Source organism: Diorhabda sublineata, chromosome 7 (assembly GCF_026230105.1).
Source record: "Diorhabda sublineata isolate icDioSubl1.1 chromosome 7, icDioSubl1.1, whole genome shotgun sequence".
Classification (NCBI taxonomy): Eukaryota; Metazoa; Arthropoda; class Insecta; order Coleoptera; family Chrysomelidae; genus Diorhabda; species Diorhabda sublineata.
This window is the reverse complement of record NC_079480.1, coordinates 5401584-5417479: the sequence shown is the minus strand read 5'-3', so window position 1 is coordinate 5417479 and position 15896 is coordinate 5401584. Positions and strand designations below refer to the sequence as shown.

The 15896-nt window shown below is 31.8% G+C and overlaps 2 protein-coding genes across 2 annotated transcripts in view; one reads left to right on the top strand and one right to left on the bottom strand.

Moving 5' to 3' along the window:
• LOC130446821 (ionotropic receptor 25a) overlaps positions 1-15896 on the top strand; it is a 97278-nt gene that overhangs the window by 29632 nt on the left and 51750 nt on the right. The window lies entirely within an intron of this gene.
• Positions 737-14807, bottom strand: LOC130446823 (chaoptin-like). Its single transcript, XM_056783306.1, has 3 exons — positions 14497-14807; positions 4989-6771; positions 737-2253 (listed from the first exon to the last, which is right to left on the bottom strand). The coding sequence occupies exons 2-3, from the start codon at positions 6764-6766 to the stop codon at positions 2193-2195; spliced, it is 1839 nt and encodes a 612-aa protein (XP_056639284.1). The 5' UTR covers positions 6767-6771; positions 14497-14807; the 3' UTR covers positions 737-2192.

The window sequence follows — 15896 nt, the reverse complement described above, 5'->3', positions numbered from 1 at the left end:
CTTCTTGACAGTAACAGGTGATTTTGAAATTCTCGTACATTTTGTATGACCTCAGGAGTTATTCGTTATCCTAAGTTTTAAGAAATTAACAAAATAACCCTCTGGTCATTTCAAACATTTAATTTAATTGTGAAGTACATTGAAAAATACATTCTAAATACGTAAAGATTTGTGATAGACACATTACCAAAATTTTACATCTTAAAAATTAATTTTCTCAGTTATGATTGCACTAAATTTAAAAAAAACTTATATTGCTGAACAGAGGAATAAAATCCCTTTCCACAAGGTACCACACAACACCCTTTCTTATTTAAAATTTTCGAGGGGGTGCTTATAATTCAGGGTGCTGGAGAGGGTTAATATTTTCATAATATAAAATGTCAATTTAAGAAAAAAAATCGACATGTTTCTGGTTTTTTCCACGTAGTACATAATAACGATAAAATTGAATTTATTCTATACATACGGACCGCATTGTATACTTTGAATAGGTTAGAAAGGACTCGAGTTCAAGTCTTTAGCTTACAAATCTAAAATGAAATAAAATACATTCAAAAATGCTAGGTTAACATTTCATGGTAATTTAAATTTTTACTCTATTGCAATTCTATTCCATAATCTAATCCCACGAAGCTTTTTTTGTGAAATTTTTCATTCTATTTATAGACACACTTAAACTCTAGTTGACCTTTCCGCTTATACATGACGATATTTGGAATAAAAAAAACACTTAAACAAGTAATATTTTAATAAAAAGTCAAATCTACATAAAAATATATAAAAATCGTTTAATATGAAATATAACAATTTTATTCAGTTTTCTATATATTATTAGGTGGGCGGAATAGTTCGTTGGCTGATACATAGATGGAATTACTAGTATTAAATCCATATGATTTTCAGTTAGTCATAACCTTTAAGAGACACGTGTATTAATTTGACAGCTGTCGTACAATTAATTTATGAGTTGTAGCATTTTTAGTGAAGCAGCTTTTGTACGTTTGAAAAAATGGATAAATAAATATTATTCCGACCTGTTGAGTGCTAAGTTTAAACGATTCCCCAGAGGAGCTATTACCGAAAACTGCACAAAAGGTCCACAAAATAATTTCGGATTACCGTAAAGTGAAGCTGAGACTCTTGAAGATATCAAAGGACCTGCTGAAGATATCGCAAATGAATATTTCGTTATGCAGATAACTGTTAGTGCCGCCAGACCAAAAACAATACCGAATTGATGATTCTGAGCAATTTTTGAAGCTGTACAATCGTAGGTTTATCATTTCATACCGAAGTCGAATCGATAGTCAGTCGAGTGGACTCAAAACGTGAAAATATTGTTGGTAAGATTATAACTACAGTATTTTGGGATGCACACAGCATAATATTCATCGAATTTCTTAAACATGAAAAAATTATAAACCGAGATTATTACGTAATGTTATTGGAGCGTTTGGAGAATGAAATCACGGGAAAACGCTCCCTTTTGAAGATGAAGAAAAAATGCTGTTTCATCAAGAAATTGTCACATATCAATCGAAACGATGGCAATTTGGCTTCGAGTTGTTCACGTTTCCACCGTATTCTCCATAACTGGCATCAAACCACTTTTCCTGTTCTCAGATCTAAGTCTATTTTTAGGCTGAAAGCAAATCTACTACAAAAGTGGCATAAAAAAATTGTATGACTGCTTAATTGTGGTAACACCTCGAAGGCAACTATAATGAATAATGAAATCTAATACAATAAAAAAAATTTTTTTCTATACTAGCCCATGAACTTTTTAGCCCACCGTTAGAATGATCATTCACAGCTCATCTATTTCAATTTGGGACAGTATCTACATAATCAAAAATATTTATCAATGTTGTAACAAAAAAAGGAATGCTTTGGTTTTCATTGAGGACTTTATGTATCCGTGAAAATTAAAATGTATTTCTAGAATCAATAATAAAGAGCTCAGTCGGTAGTAGAAGCTAATTGCTAAAAAAGCGAATTAGCCAGTCACCTAATACTATAGCTATAATTTATTCAGTTGAAAAAAGCCTTGCGTACGATGGGTCTTATTTCCACCAATTTCGTTTTATGTTTACAATATAATCAACATTACCACAAAGAGTTTTGTTTGTCCATATTTCTTTCCTCAATATTTTGCAATTGAATCAATCCATCATATACTTTTCGCATTATCAAAAACCGTTTTGATAACTTGTTTGAGCTATTAGAGATGCCCCGGTGATAATTGTGAAGCTAAAAGGGGATTTTAGTTGATTAGTGGCTTAAATAAATAAAAGTATGCGTATAACCATAAAGGAATCGCGATGGATTATGTGTTACTGACAGCACTATCTACGCTCGATTGAAGAATCTCGTGAAACAAAAAGATTCTTAATGAAACTTGATTTCATGGTGTTTCATGGTCGGTATGGGTGAGTAGATGAATAAAAAAAATGTCTTGATACGTGCTCAAGAGGTAAGCGCATAATAATAACACATGCAGGTAGTGAAAATTAATTTTTCCGGATGATATAGTTGAAAAAATGTTGAATTTCATTAATATAAAATAACTTTGTCTATTGTCATGTTGAACGTAGTTTTCTGAATCATAAGAAATCAATATTCTCGATTAATTATTTCCTCCGATGATGAACACATAGTTATTCGAAAGCTTGGAATACATATTGAAAAATGTACCAAACCAAGAACTCAAAGAAATCGATGATCATTGGCAGAAAACAGGTAGTCGCTCTAACAGATGACAACATTAGAATAACAAATAAAGAAGATAATGAATCTAATCACCAAATTCTATAGCGACATATACAAAGCTTCGGAATTATTGAAGCAAATATCGACAACCATGTTACAATATAATATACCAGAAGTTATCATCCAAAAGGCGCTTTTAGATAAGATAAATATTAAAGCAGTTGGTAAAGATGGTATAATGCTGAACTCCTGAAATACACAAATCTTAAAAACACAGAGATATTATAAATGTTGTCTCGTGAGTTTTTATAAAAAGTAAAACAAAAGCAAACAAGTTCGGAACGTATTTCTTTGCTTTTCGAAAAATTTGTCCTTAAGGCCCATACGTTCAAACCAATATTTCACTCTGAAGCTGCTATCGGAAGAAAATGGTTTTAAAAGTCTCCAACAACAACTTGAGGTGATGTAAATCGCTATCCGCACGCTTTTTCTTTGACAAGAAAAATTTGTTGGACGATTTATTCATGTTAATGTAAATGCCGATCTCATTATTCTCGGAATGTTTGTCGATTTTGGCTGGTCTTCTCGACCTTCATCACGGACGCATCATCATTGCAAAATTCTGCCAATCAATTGTAGACATTCATTACCACATGTGGCATGAAGCGATCCTATGCATTTTTGTTTAGTAAGTTAGTAAGTAAGTAATATCAGGAAAAAATCATCCAACATAAGCTTTCGGGGGTGATTTCCATTTTTGCTCAGATTTTCTCGTTTTAAAAGTTCACTTTCAATAACTTACTCAGTCAATTTATAAATTGCTACGGGCTTCGCTATAACAAACGTCAATGTTCACAAATAAAGTGGTGCAAAAACTCATTAATCCCATTTATTGTTCCATCAAAAAATTTTAAAGACAATCCTCGTATAGAAACTCTAGCCAACTTATACAAGGAAGTTGAAGCATCAAATAAATGAGCTAAGCATCGCGAACAATTGAGTAGGTCTCAAAATGAACCTAACAAAGACAAGATCATATTCAAATCAAAATATTAAAAAAATGCGCTTAAAAACTGATATAATGAGGAAACTCAGGGAATCACAGGGATCTATGGAGCGATTTATCCTAGAAATAACAAAAGGGGATCGTAAGAGAATCGAGTCTATATGAACAGAAGACAGAAGGTTACGGACTTTACCCACAGAATAAAAGCACTTTGGCAATGAGCAGAACATTTGGAGAAAAAACTGACAATCGATACGGAGCATAAATAGACCACGTAAGAAGACCTATCTCAACATGGGACTATATTATTAGAAAATAACATGGGCCCAAACAGCCAATAATAGGCAACCATGTGCTCAAATACATAATAAATTTATAAATATGCAAGTGAGGCTACTACGTAGAAAATCGATTTGTTCTATTCTGTTTCATCTAATTCGACATTAACAAGGAAAGCTGAGAAAAGAACAAAGTGTGAACAGAACGGAATATAGGACGAAAACTTGGCCACAGTTATAAACCAATAATACTTCTATTCACAACTTATAAAATTCTGAGCACTCTTATAAGAGATAGCCCAGTGGGATACATTGAAGAGAAACTCGAAGACACTCGGAAGTTTTTAGAGCCGGTAGATCAACAGTACATGCAGTGTATGTGATGTCACAAAGAGTCGAGAAGTTCAAAGTTCTATAATTATGGAATGGACCTACATGTGATGTTTATAGATTTCAAAAAAGCTTGATAATGTAAACAGGAAATTTTCAAAACAAGTAATGAGAGAAAAGGGATCTCCTTAAAGATCATTCTGGCTTGTTACCGATTCCAAAGTCTAAAATATTTCAAGGATTTGTGTGTGGCAATAATCAAGGTGAATATTGGAAGCATGAAGTCGAAACCATGTACTTGGGAAAGACGAAGAGGATCTTCGAATGTTGAAGAGAGAGATCTTATAGAAGATACTGGAACCGGTCAAGAGCGACGATACAGTGAGAAAGATCCAAAAGCTTAAATAGTTTGAACATATACGAATAAAAGATCTGAAAGCTCTGCTTCGGAAGATAATAGATTGGAAGCCAGCTATAGGACAACCAAATGGTCTACCTAAAGCACGTTAGCAACAACAAGCAATGCAGGATATTGCAGCGGTGAGGTGAGGAACCGTAGACAAATTGTGGAGGAAAGAAACGAGTGGAACATGATAATGAGGGAAGCAATCAAGAAGCCGTGACAGGTTGGAGAGTGAGTAGAGTTAAAAATAGTGTCTTACTCTTCAATCAGCTCGAACTCATCGGCCCTATATCTTCTCCTTTTCAAATAAATATATGACTTAAAGATGATTATACTTAAAATAACGAACCCAAGAACTATGACAAGTCCTAAAATAATATCGAACAAAACATGTTTTTCGGGTTTATTACTTTTCGCAATAATTAGATCGTCAGTACAATATATACCCCCGATGTTAACTTTATCAGAAGCAATGACTTCTTGAATTGTATAAGAAACTCCTTTCGTTTTCAGATAATTGATAATTTTAGTTAAAAGTCCACAAGATAAATTATTGTATCTTATATTGAAAAAGGATAAAGATGGTAGATTAGAAATAATAGTATCGTAATCAATATAATGTACATAGTTATGTGAAATATCTAAAACTGTTAAACTGTCTAGAGGTTGGAGTAAATCGTAATTTATCTGAGTTAAACTGTTTCTCGAAAGATTCAAAGTTTCTAAATTGATCAAGTTATCGAACATATCATTATCTTCTATATTTTTAATTTGGTTTTGAGATAAATCTAATACTCGTAAAGTTTTGAGATCTTTAAATAATTTAGTTGGTAGAGTTGCGATGTTGTTATTATTTAACCGAAGGTACGTCAAGTTTATCAATCCTCTAAATGAACCATCAATTAATACAACATTGTTATAAGATAAATCTAGAGTTTGTAATAATTCTAATTTTTTAAATATATTAGGTTTTATAACTGTTATTTTATTAAGACTTAGTAATAATATATTCAAATTATTTGTTTTATTAAAAGTTAAAAGAGATTCTAGTAAAAACGAGTTATTACGTAAATTTAAATATTTAAGGGAATCTAAGTATCGAAAATTGATATTTGTTATTTTATTGTTGGAAATATCGATTTTTTCGAGAAACCGTTTATTTTCGAAAACTTTATCATCAATAATACTTATAATATTATCACTAACTTGCAAATCTTCTAAATACTCTAAATAAGTGAAATACGTACTATTAATTCTCCTCAACAAATTTCCTTGTAAATTAACAGATTTTAACGATTTTAAAAAAGCAAATGACACGCTTAAATCTTTAATACTGTTAAAACTAAGATCGATTTGGTATAATTCTGTTGAAGTAATACTGGGAGTAACAGATGGCGAGGTTTGACTTTTAAAATTGTTAATGTAAAATACTGAATCATTATCTATAGTTTCGCAATAAAAAGCTTCATCTAAATGCTCGATACGATTTCTGGTTAAGTTTAACGTCCTTAAATTTTTTAATTCACATAATGGTAAGCTATTTAAATCTGTTAGTTTATTTTCTGTTATGTGAAGAGCAGATAACATTCCTAAATCTATAAATGCGCCAGCTTCAATACTGGTGATCTGATTGTTAGTCAAAATTAATTTTTTTAAATTAAATAATTTGGACAAAGAAATTTTAGTAGGTTTGAATCTAGTGTTTATAATAGTTAACTGTTCTAATTTACAAACGATTTCAAATATGGCTTCCGATCGAGAAAAACTAAACGTAGAGTTTTCTAAATATAAGTGCTTTATGTTGGCTACGTTTTGAAAAATGTTTGATGTAACGTCGGTTAATGTGCAGTTTTCTATTTTGAGACTGAGTTCGTTGATTATGCTGATGTTTTGAAGAAGACTTATGTGCTTATTGGTGAGGCCTTGGCATATTATGTCGTATCCGTTTTCGTATCCGAACTCTACGAAATTGAATTCTTTATCACAGTGAAGAGCTTCTAAAGAAGTAATTATCGACATCACAAGCAGTAGTCTCATTGTAACTGAAACAAAAAAATTCTACATCAAGTTCCAATAAAATTCTAGTGAAAAAGTTGATAAAAATATTGGTGACAATAAAAAAAATATATAACAATTAAGAAATATTCAATTGTAACATTTCGTTTTTTTCATTTTATAGGGAGTTTTACCTTTCCTACCATGACTGGATCCCGTCACCTTAGTATCGTATATTTTATAGTATTTTGGTGGGACCTTTCATCCTGCTCGTCTCTAACAATTTCCAAATTTGTCAGGAAAAAATGATAAAGAAGGAAACGAATTTTTAATTACATTCGGTAACCAAGCGATTTATAGGGATTTAAAAGTTTATTAACTAGCTGTTCGTTTTCTATATTGTTAGAGTAAGAATGGCAGTCAGTGGGCAATGCCAGTCAAGTTAAAATCTTAGACTTCCAAAACATTCTACTTTTGCTACTAATATTGCCATCTAGTATGGAGCCGAGTAGACTTATTTACAAAAGCGGCGATTTTTTGCATCGCACGTAGTGAGTTGTGTAAAGGTACGGACGTGTTTTGTTTTATAAAATCAAAAAGACAGTTAAAGGTAAGCTCAAAGTGATTTATACCAATGAATAAATTTTTTAAATTTCATTACCATACATTTACTATCGTATTCCATGTGCTTGTCAGATTTTGTAAAAGTTATTCACGGTTTTCGTGGCAAACAAAAGAAAATGTTATATTTTGCGGGCAATACCGGTCAGTGGCCAACAAGAACACAACAAATGAAAATGGATAAACGAAGAGTTAGAAGAAGCTTTTGAAGCCGTTAGATCAACAGCCAAGAATTCGACATACCCTTGAGTACGCTACAAGATCGGATGAAGAAGAATGTGTGGTTAATTATAAAATAAGATTGTATTTTTCTATGCGTCTCAATGTGTAATTTTCAAAGTAGAAATATAAATAATATATTTGGTTTATTTTAAAAAAAGATTGTAAAAAAATGTGAAAAAAAACTTTGTGTGACTTTCAACATTTCAAACCATTTTTGTTGTATATTCGAATTTTTTGACATCATAAAAAAATTTATTAGGTATTTTTGTCGTGTTATTTTTACATTCTGGCACAAACCATGATTTATATATCATTTTTTAACCGAGAAAATAATAGTCACATTTTCTTTGTGCCATATGTCAGTGTTTATTTTATACCTATGACGTCACGCTTTACTGAAATGTTTAAACTAACTACAAAATTTTTAAATTTTCAATAATTGTTTTTTCTATAAATACTGTTGAAAGAATTGAAAAAAATCATAGTAAAAGATTGCAAGGAACCCTATTAAAGAATACACGAACAAAATATAAAACATTTTGTTTTAACATATGTACAGGAACTTTCTTAACAAATATCGAATTATTTCAATAAATATGATATTAATAACTAAAATTTAAAATAACCAAGACAAAAGAATATTATATATTAAGAAGTCTGTGATACCAATTCACATAGGACAAACATCTCAGTATTTAGAAAATAGACCACCAGCATGAAGAAAAAAAATGGCTCACGGACAAAGGAACGAGAAAACTGTCAATAATAAAAAAGACCTAAACATTTTTAGTTCTAATTCAGGAATTTGAAAGAATAATTAAATTGTTGGCTGCTACATATTATTGAAATGTAAGAAATAAGAAAAAGTATTCTTTCTTTTTAAAACAGAATTTATTACACAAATTGTCAATGTCATATTTTGATAAACACGAAAGGTAAAAACGTCAATTTTTATGTGTTATTTTAAACTGATTCCACATAAAAATAGAGAAAAACCATTACGAAAAGCATAGAAAAAGATCTAAAAGTTGAAGAAAATTAGTTCTACTCCTTAAGAAGGGAACCAGAAGTTCTGCCTGTCGTTTTGACAACCTCAAATCACGTACCTGTCATGTTTGTTCAAATTTTCAATAAATTCAACTTTAACGATATCATAAGCATGCAAACAATTTTTTCATGTGAAATATACTATTTACCACGTCAACACTCACTGTCTGACGCGTGCTTCGATAATAAGTTACCGTCTTCACATACTGAAGGTAAACTATAGATTAAAACATAATTTAACATAAAAATAACAATGAAATATGAAGAGGAAAAAGAGGAAACAAATGTTGTTCCAAAACAAGATAAAACTAATAAAATAAATACTCACGAAAGTAGAAATGAATGGATATGGATTTTTTGTAATATAGTACATCTTTCTGACATTACTAAAATGAAGTAAACCAAGTTATATAGTTGATATTTAAACATGTTTAATATTATGTATCACCAATGAGGAATTTTAATAAAAAATTACATAGAAATTTCCATTTAAACGTCAAAATTTATGGAAATATACAAGCAAAAATTGTAAGTATGGTAAAAATGGAGAAATAAGTGTCTCGAGTGCTAATTAAGGAATACTTAAAAATTATGTAAATATTATCCTGAAAAAGCTCCGTCCTGAGTTAGTAGTAGTTATCTGTAAGTTCTGTCGGATAATGCTGAACTAACGGATCTCTCATTTGTAAGTAAGTATTCCGACCGAACGAGTATGCATGAAAGGTTACATATGAAAATGCTGTTTTCGAGGTGGTTGCCGTAATTTAATGCCGATCAATAGCTTACGCGCATTGAAAGGTCTTAACTAAAGTTTGAGTACCTTCAAACGTAATCCTAGTAAATATTTTCGTCAATTTCTTAGCATATGGACCTTTGGTACACTATAATCCCAAAAACAAAAATACAGTCGAAACAATTCACAGGACTAAGTGTATAGAATTGATTCATGAAAATTATTCAAGCACCTCAACTTGAATAGAAACTTTAAAACCTCCATTAATGGAGCGGATTCGAACATATTTTCGTTTTGAGGACGGAAGTAACTTACGAAACAGTTTTGGGTTGCCCTTGTAGACAGGTTCTAAGTTAACTTACCACCCTGAGGTGTATTTCATTTACCCTTAAATGGCTTTATATTCATTAAGCTTCTACAAAAAACTAAGGAAATACCTTCACCTTTTCATTCCATTAACAACTTTAAATTAGAGTGTGATCTAAGTGATATCAATTTTCATAATACAATTATTAGCAATATGAAAATAATTCACACATATTCTAGAAGTTGAGGATACATAGAAGTATATATGCTTTCCTCTATGAAAATGGTGGACTTCGGCATGGAATATACACAAAATAAGCTACACTTTAATACAGCAATTTTTTCTGAAGGTACGTGACAAGCAGTTTCTGAAACTGCAGTAGAAATCTTTGTTTGGCACCATTGCTTCAAATATTCATACTTAGCTTCGTACCTATTTCTTGATTTTTTCGCAGAAGCGACATAAAAGCAATAGTTCCTGATACTTCTATATCCACTTAACTCTAAATAAATTGTATATAGTCAATTGTTCTACATTTTTGATGATGTTAGCTTGACGTTCACAAGATATTAATGCTTATGATATTCTTCATAAATTCAGGAAATTTATTTTTCTAAAAATCATCTGATTGTTCAGTAATTGTTTTCCTCCTGAAAAATCGCCTCTGAATATAAATTAAACAGGAGTGGAGACCACACACGTCTTCCCCCTTTTCATTTTTATGGTAATGCACATATTATCTATTTGGTTTCAATAAGTTTTGAATGCATCGAATGTTCTTCTAATCTATGCCGAGCCTTTTAAAGAGCTACATTAGTTTGTGGTATCGAACACTATCAAATACTTTCTCGTAGTCAATAAAGCATAAACCACATAATCTTTGTACAAACCCAAATTGTGAGTCGCTCATATCTCTTTTACATTTTCGGTGTATGATTTTTAGGAATATTTTTAAGATATGACTTATCAGGCTAATAAGTCTATGATAATCCACTGTTTGAGGTAGTGACCTGACTCATATAAGGTATTAAATACGTTATGTATTACTGTTAGACGTATATAGTAGAATATTTAGCTATGGAATTGCCAAGGAAATTTTTTACGTACCAATAAAATTTCAAGAACCATACATTATTTTTTTAGTCTAACTCAGTATGTTTACTGGTTAATAACAGAATTAGCTCATACTATGTACACTGCACATATGTTTCTTCTTGCCCTGCAAACCAAACCTCCACAGCTTTTATTACATCCTCGTTGGAAGAAACTTCTTTTTAGTTGAGGAAAGCGATGGTAGTCGGACGGAGCTAAATCTGGTAAATAAGGGTGTGTTCTAGTAATTCAAACCCTAAATTATGAGATTTTTGTGTAGGGGCGTGGTCCTACAAAAACAAAACACCTTTGGATAGCTTTCCGCGTCTTTTCTCTTTAATTTTTTCCAGTACTGTGGTCATTTATATCGAATAGTAATCTCCAGTTATTGTTCTATCCTTACCTATCCAAAAAATCTATCATGATTACTCCATGATAATCCCAAAAAAGCTAAAACAAGAACTTTTCCAGCAGATTTTTGGACACGAAACTTCTTAGGTTTTGGAGAACCAGAGTGTCGCCATTCCATCGATTGTTGCTTTGTTTCTGGATCGTAGAAATGTACCCAAGTCTCATCCATAGTAACAATTCGGTTTACGAAGTCTACATCGTTTTCAAATAGAGCACATATCGAACTCGATGCTTCTACCCTTGCACGCTTTAGGTCAACATTTAAACATTTGAGGATCCATTTTTTTCTCATGTCCAAATTGACGTGAACTATATGATGACCGCGTTCGTATGAAATATTCAGTGCTTCAGATATCCGTTTTAGCCCAATTCGACGGTCTGATAAAATCATGTCATGAACTGCATCGATATTTTCGGGGACTGATACAGAAACTGGCCTTCCCGATCGGTCATCATCTTCAATGGAAAATTTACCTCTTTTGAAGCTTGCAGTCCAATTTTTCACGGTCGCATACGAAGGATATTCATCACCAAGGGTATTAAGCATATATTCGTAAATCTGCTTACCACTTAACCTTTTTAAATACAGGAACTTGATGATGGCTCGATACTCCAATTTTTAGATTTTCACAATTTCGGTGGACATCTTTTTTCTTTTAATGTAACTCTAGTTAATTTTTTGACGACAAACTTTACACTGACACTTCTAATAAGTTATTGATCGTTGCTATGGTAACGCAATATTTTGTTTATGCATGGAACTGGTCTAGGCTAACTAGATATCAATACATCCTCGTAATAATAATTCATCTTTGCATTATAAAAATTTTAGAAAAAAACAAAGAAAATTTGTTTAATAAATTAAACTCGTCATGTTATGAATAAACGTTAACAATAATGCGTTCCGCTAACGATTAAATACAAGTAAACAATCATCATCCTCATTAATACTTATGTTTAAGTCAATTATTATTCATGAACAGCTTACCTGAAACAACTTGAAGTAAATAAATTTGTTGGGGATTTTATTTTTTTTATTTTATTAAACAGATTACACACCGCTCTGCAACCTTAAGATTTGATATGACCTCTATTAGAGCAGTTTTCAACATAGCTGGAATTCCAATATTTTTTTACAGTTCAATTTTTTATTACCCTTATATATTTCATTTCATCAAAATAATTACTCACCTAATTATTGATTGTTATATATTTATTTCTTCATTAAAATCATTCGACTTGTGAATTATTATGTATTACCTATTTATTTTGTTTTAACAGTAAAATTGTTCTCATTATTAAATAATCAGGGCCGGATTAAGATTTATAAGGCCCGGGGCTAAAATAATGACGGGGCCCCCTTAAGGAATTCGGAAACCCGGAAAAATTCACAAAATAGTATCAATACTTTAGATTTGTGGCATCAACACATTAAAAAATACAGAATGATTTCCAAATGATGGGGCCTTCTTGGACCTGGGGCCCGGGGCTATAACCCACCCAAGCCCCTAGCTTAATCCGGCCCTGTAAATAATAAAAACTGTATATTGACACAAGGCGATGCTGCCATGTGTTGAGATATTAATAAAATATGTCAAAACATTGGATTTCAAAGGGCTACTAGCTCTGAAAAATATAAGGACGGTTTCATCGGCCGTGAAAGTGATTACGACCATTTTTGTTCATATATTACGTACAAAATAAAGGAAAAATTTGCAAAAAAGCGGCCGCATTTGAAGAAAAAGAAAACGTTTCTCCATCAGAACATCATATCTTCTCAAACTTCGGGTGCAACTCACCTATTACACTTAGAATTGGCCAACCCCTGAGCGTATTCACCAGATCTGGCCTTCTAGCAATTTTTGTATATGTTCTAATCTTAAAGTTTCACTTACTGGACGCCTATTTCGAGGAGAAAGACGGCAACTAGTTTTAGAAAGAGTTAGGTCGGAAACGAAGATGCCTTTAGATATTGATCTTGAACTGTGTTGTAGTGTTCGAGAAAGATGTGTCGTGGTATCTGATTCCACAGGCTTGCACTTCTCCAAAGAAAGGAGTCCCGATAAATTGACGTTCTGAACGTTTGCAGACGAACTCGGTATTCATGAACCAGGTCGGCCTGCCAAGAAGGTCTTGTAGATACTGCTGTAGGCGGGATTATGTTAAACTGCTCGGAAGAGGTAGTGTCGGTAAAACAAGGTAAGGTCGGCCACCTTTCTTTTTCGCTCTAATCTGTACAGGTTTTAAGTCAACTCTGAATCACCTATAAGTCGAATTGTCCTCTTTTGTATTGATTGGAGCATCTTCTGGGTATGCTTGGGGCCGGTATATAGCTTTTAGTCCTTAAAGAGGGCTCAAAGTTCTTGTGGAGCTGCCACCTTGGTGACCAACAAGAAAATGTCATTGTTCTAAAAGCGTTGAGTGCTTAATAGTAATAATTAGATATAAGTTCTTACTAAATGTATTATGAAATGCTTCTTCGGTACATAGGACTCTGTCCATTAGTTTTGAGCAAACAAGTTCTTCTATTCGTACACGGCTTAGTTTTACCATATTAGCATATCCAGCAGTAAATACCGGAGAAATTAAACAAGCGACAGTATGATCAACCGTGTTTCTTATTGATTCCGAAATCAGACTATCCATATCCAATCGATAAAATTTTATTAATTTAACCCTATCTTCCGGTAGTGGATGATTGAAAATTCATTGATGGTTAGAAACTATCCTAGTGAATTGGACAAGGATAATGGTACGCATTCATGAAATTATTATGTTGTCATTTTAATTTCAAATTAATCGTTTTGAAGTGCTTTCAAATCGAGTTCGTAGTTTGCTTTACATAAATATGAAGTTTATAGTCGAAGTGTACTAAAAATCAAACAGACATATTTTAAACTTGATAAAATACATCAAAAAATAAACAATCAAAATTGATTTTGAGAATAGAGCTAAACCTGAAAATAAACTATAACTGTTTTTAGTGATCTAGAATGGTTTTTAGAGGAAAATTTTGTATATGTCTATACTAACCTCTACCTTAGTAACAAACTATAATTATTAGTAAATACTAAAATTATCTCATATAGCCATAGAACGAAAAACTAAACACACAAATATTGGAAGCAAAAAAGTATACGTAGAAAATCAAACTAAAACATTGTATAATTTTATTACAAAAAACAAACAAAATGTATTAGTTTTTGATTCATAATATGTATTAATTAGATTACTTAATTTTTGATTAATTTATTTACTTTTAAAACAATAAATTGAATACAGATTTATCGTAATTATGAAACAAATGTCAATGTATGTATTAATAATAATTTAACTTACAATTTTTCGATTATCATGACATTCAACAATGGACACTTGCTACGCAATCATCGCGTGTAATGTTAACCCGTCACACTAGCCACAGTCGTTAACTTAGCGTTAATGATCAAACTAATACTAGATAACGCTCAACTGCACAATACTGAAAGTAAAAATAACTTAAGTTGATAAAAAAAAGTTATTACTTCGCAATGCTTTCATTTTTAATTTACAACTAATTCTGCGAAAGAAACTTTAAATCGAGATGTTAAAAGTTTTTAGATTAGTTAAAGAGGAATGTGGACTGAACAATCTCAACGTGATACTATGTTAGTTATTTCTTTTTGAACATTGTTTATAAACGCGTCTGATTTAATTATATAGACCAGTTATTGACAGTTTAATAACGCAAGTGGAAATCAACAATTAAAAAGTAGTAAATAGTTTATCGACATTTTTGAAACATACAGATTCAATTAGAAAAAATACAAATTAAGTAATAATGAAAAAGAAGAAAGTAGTCGAAAAAAGCTATGGCAGTGAATATAGAAGAGCACTGAAAGTAAAAAACTTCAACAGCCTAATAAACCGAAAAACTAATGATAAAAGAGCATGAAATAAATCCAATAGCACCTGGAAAAATCACGTTCCGTTTTACTCCTCAAAATAAGCGTTTACATATGAAATAACTTTCTCGTCTGGAGGGAATTTCTCTCCTGTAAGTAAAACTTTGAGATACGGAAAAAATAAAAAGTCACTGGGTCTTATATCTGGTCATTACGGTGGGTGGTGAACCCATCTGAACTACAATTCTTGAATGTTTGACCTGGCGATCACCATAGTATGAGAAGGTGCGTTGTCTTGACGGAAAAACACTTTTTTTATATAGTACATTACACCATATTGAATTACATAATTTACCTGAATCGGCAACTTGTATTTAAATAACAAATACTTTGATGTAGGTATAATTTGTTTAGTATTTCAAAATAATAATCTTTGGTGTTAACGACGATAGCGATTGGAGTTGGTTGTCGCTGTTTTTTTGTCCCAAGGCTCGTCATCAGTCAAACTAACATGGCCGTGTTTATGCTTGTAAATGCTGATGCAAAGTCTCCGTACATAGTCACTAACTCTTCTTTCATTTGCGAAGGCGTATGGCATTTCAAAAACAAATACTTAATGACAGAAAATAAGCGTAGAAAATTGGCTGAATTTGTTGTGATAATCTCTAAACCTATATACAAATATATTTAACTACAAAACTTGTGCTACAGCTTTACAAAGGGCCTCGACTGTTTCTAGCCTCCAACGTCATCTTTTCCATCTCCAGTTTTCTGCACTAATCTTTGTAGAATCTTCATAGGCCCCGTCTCTCCATCTTAATTTTGATCTCCCTCTGCCTTCACTACTCGTTGGTA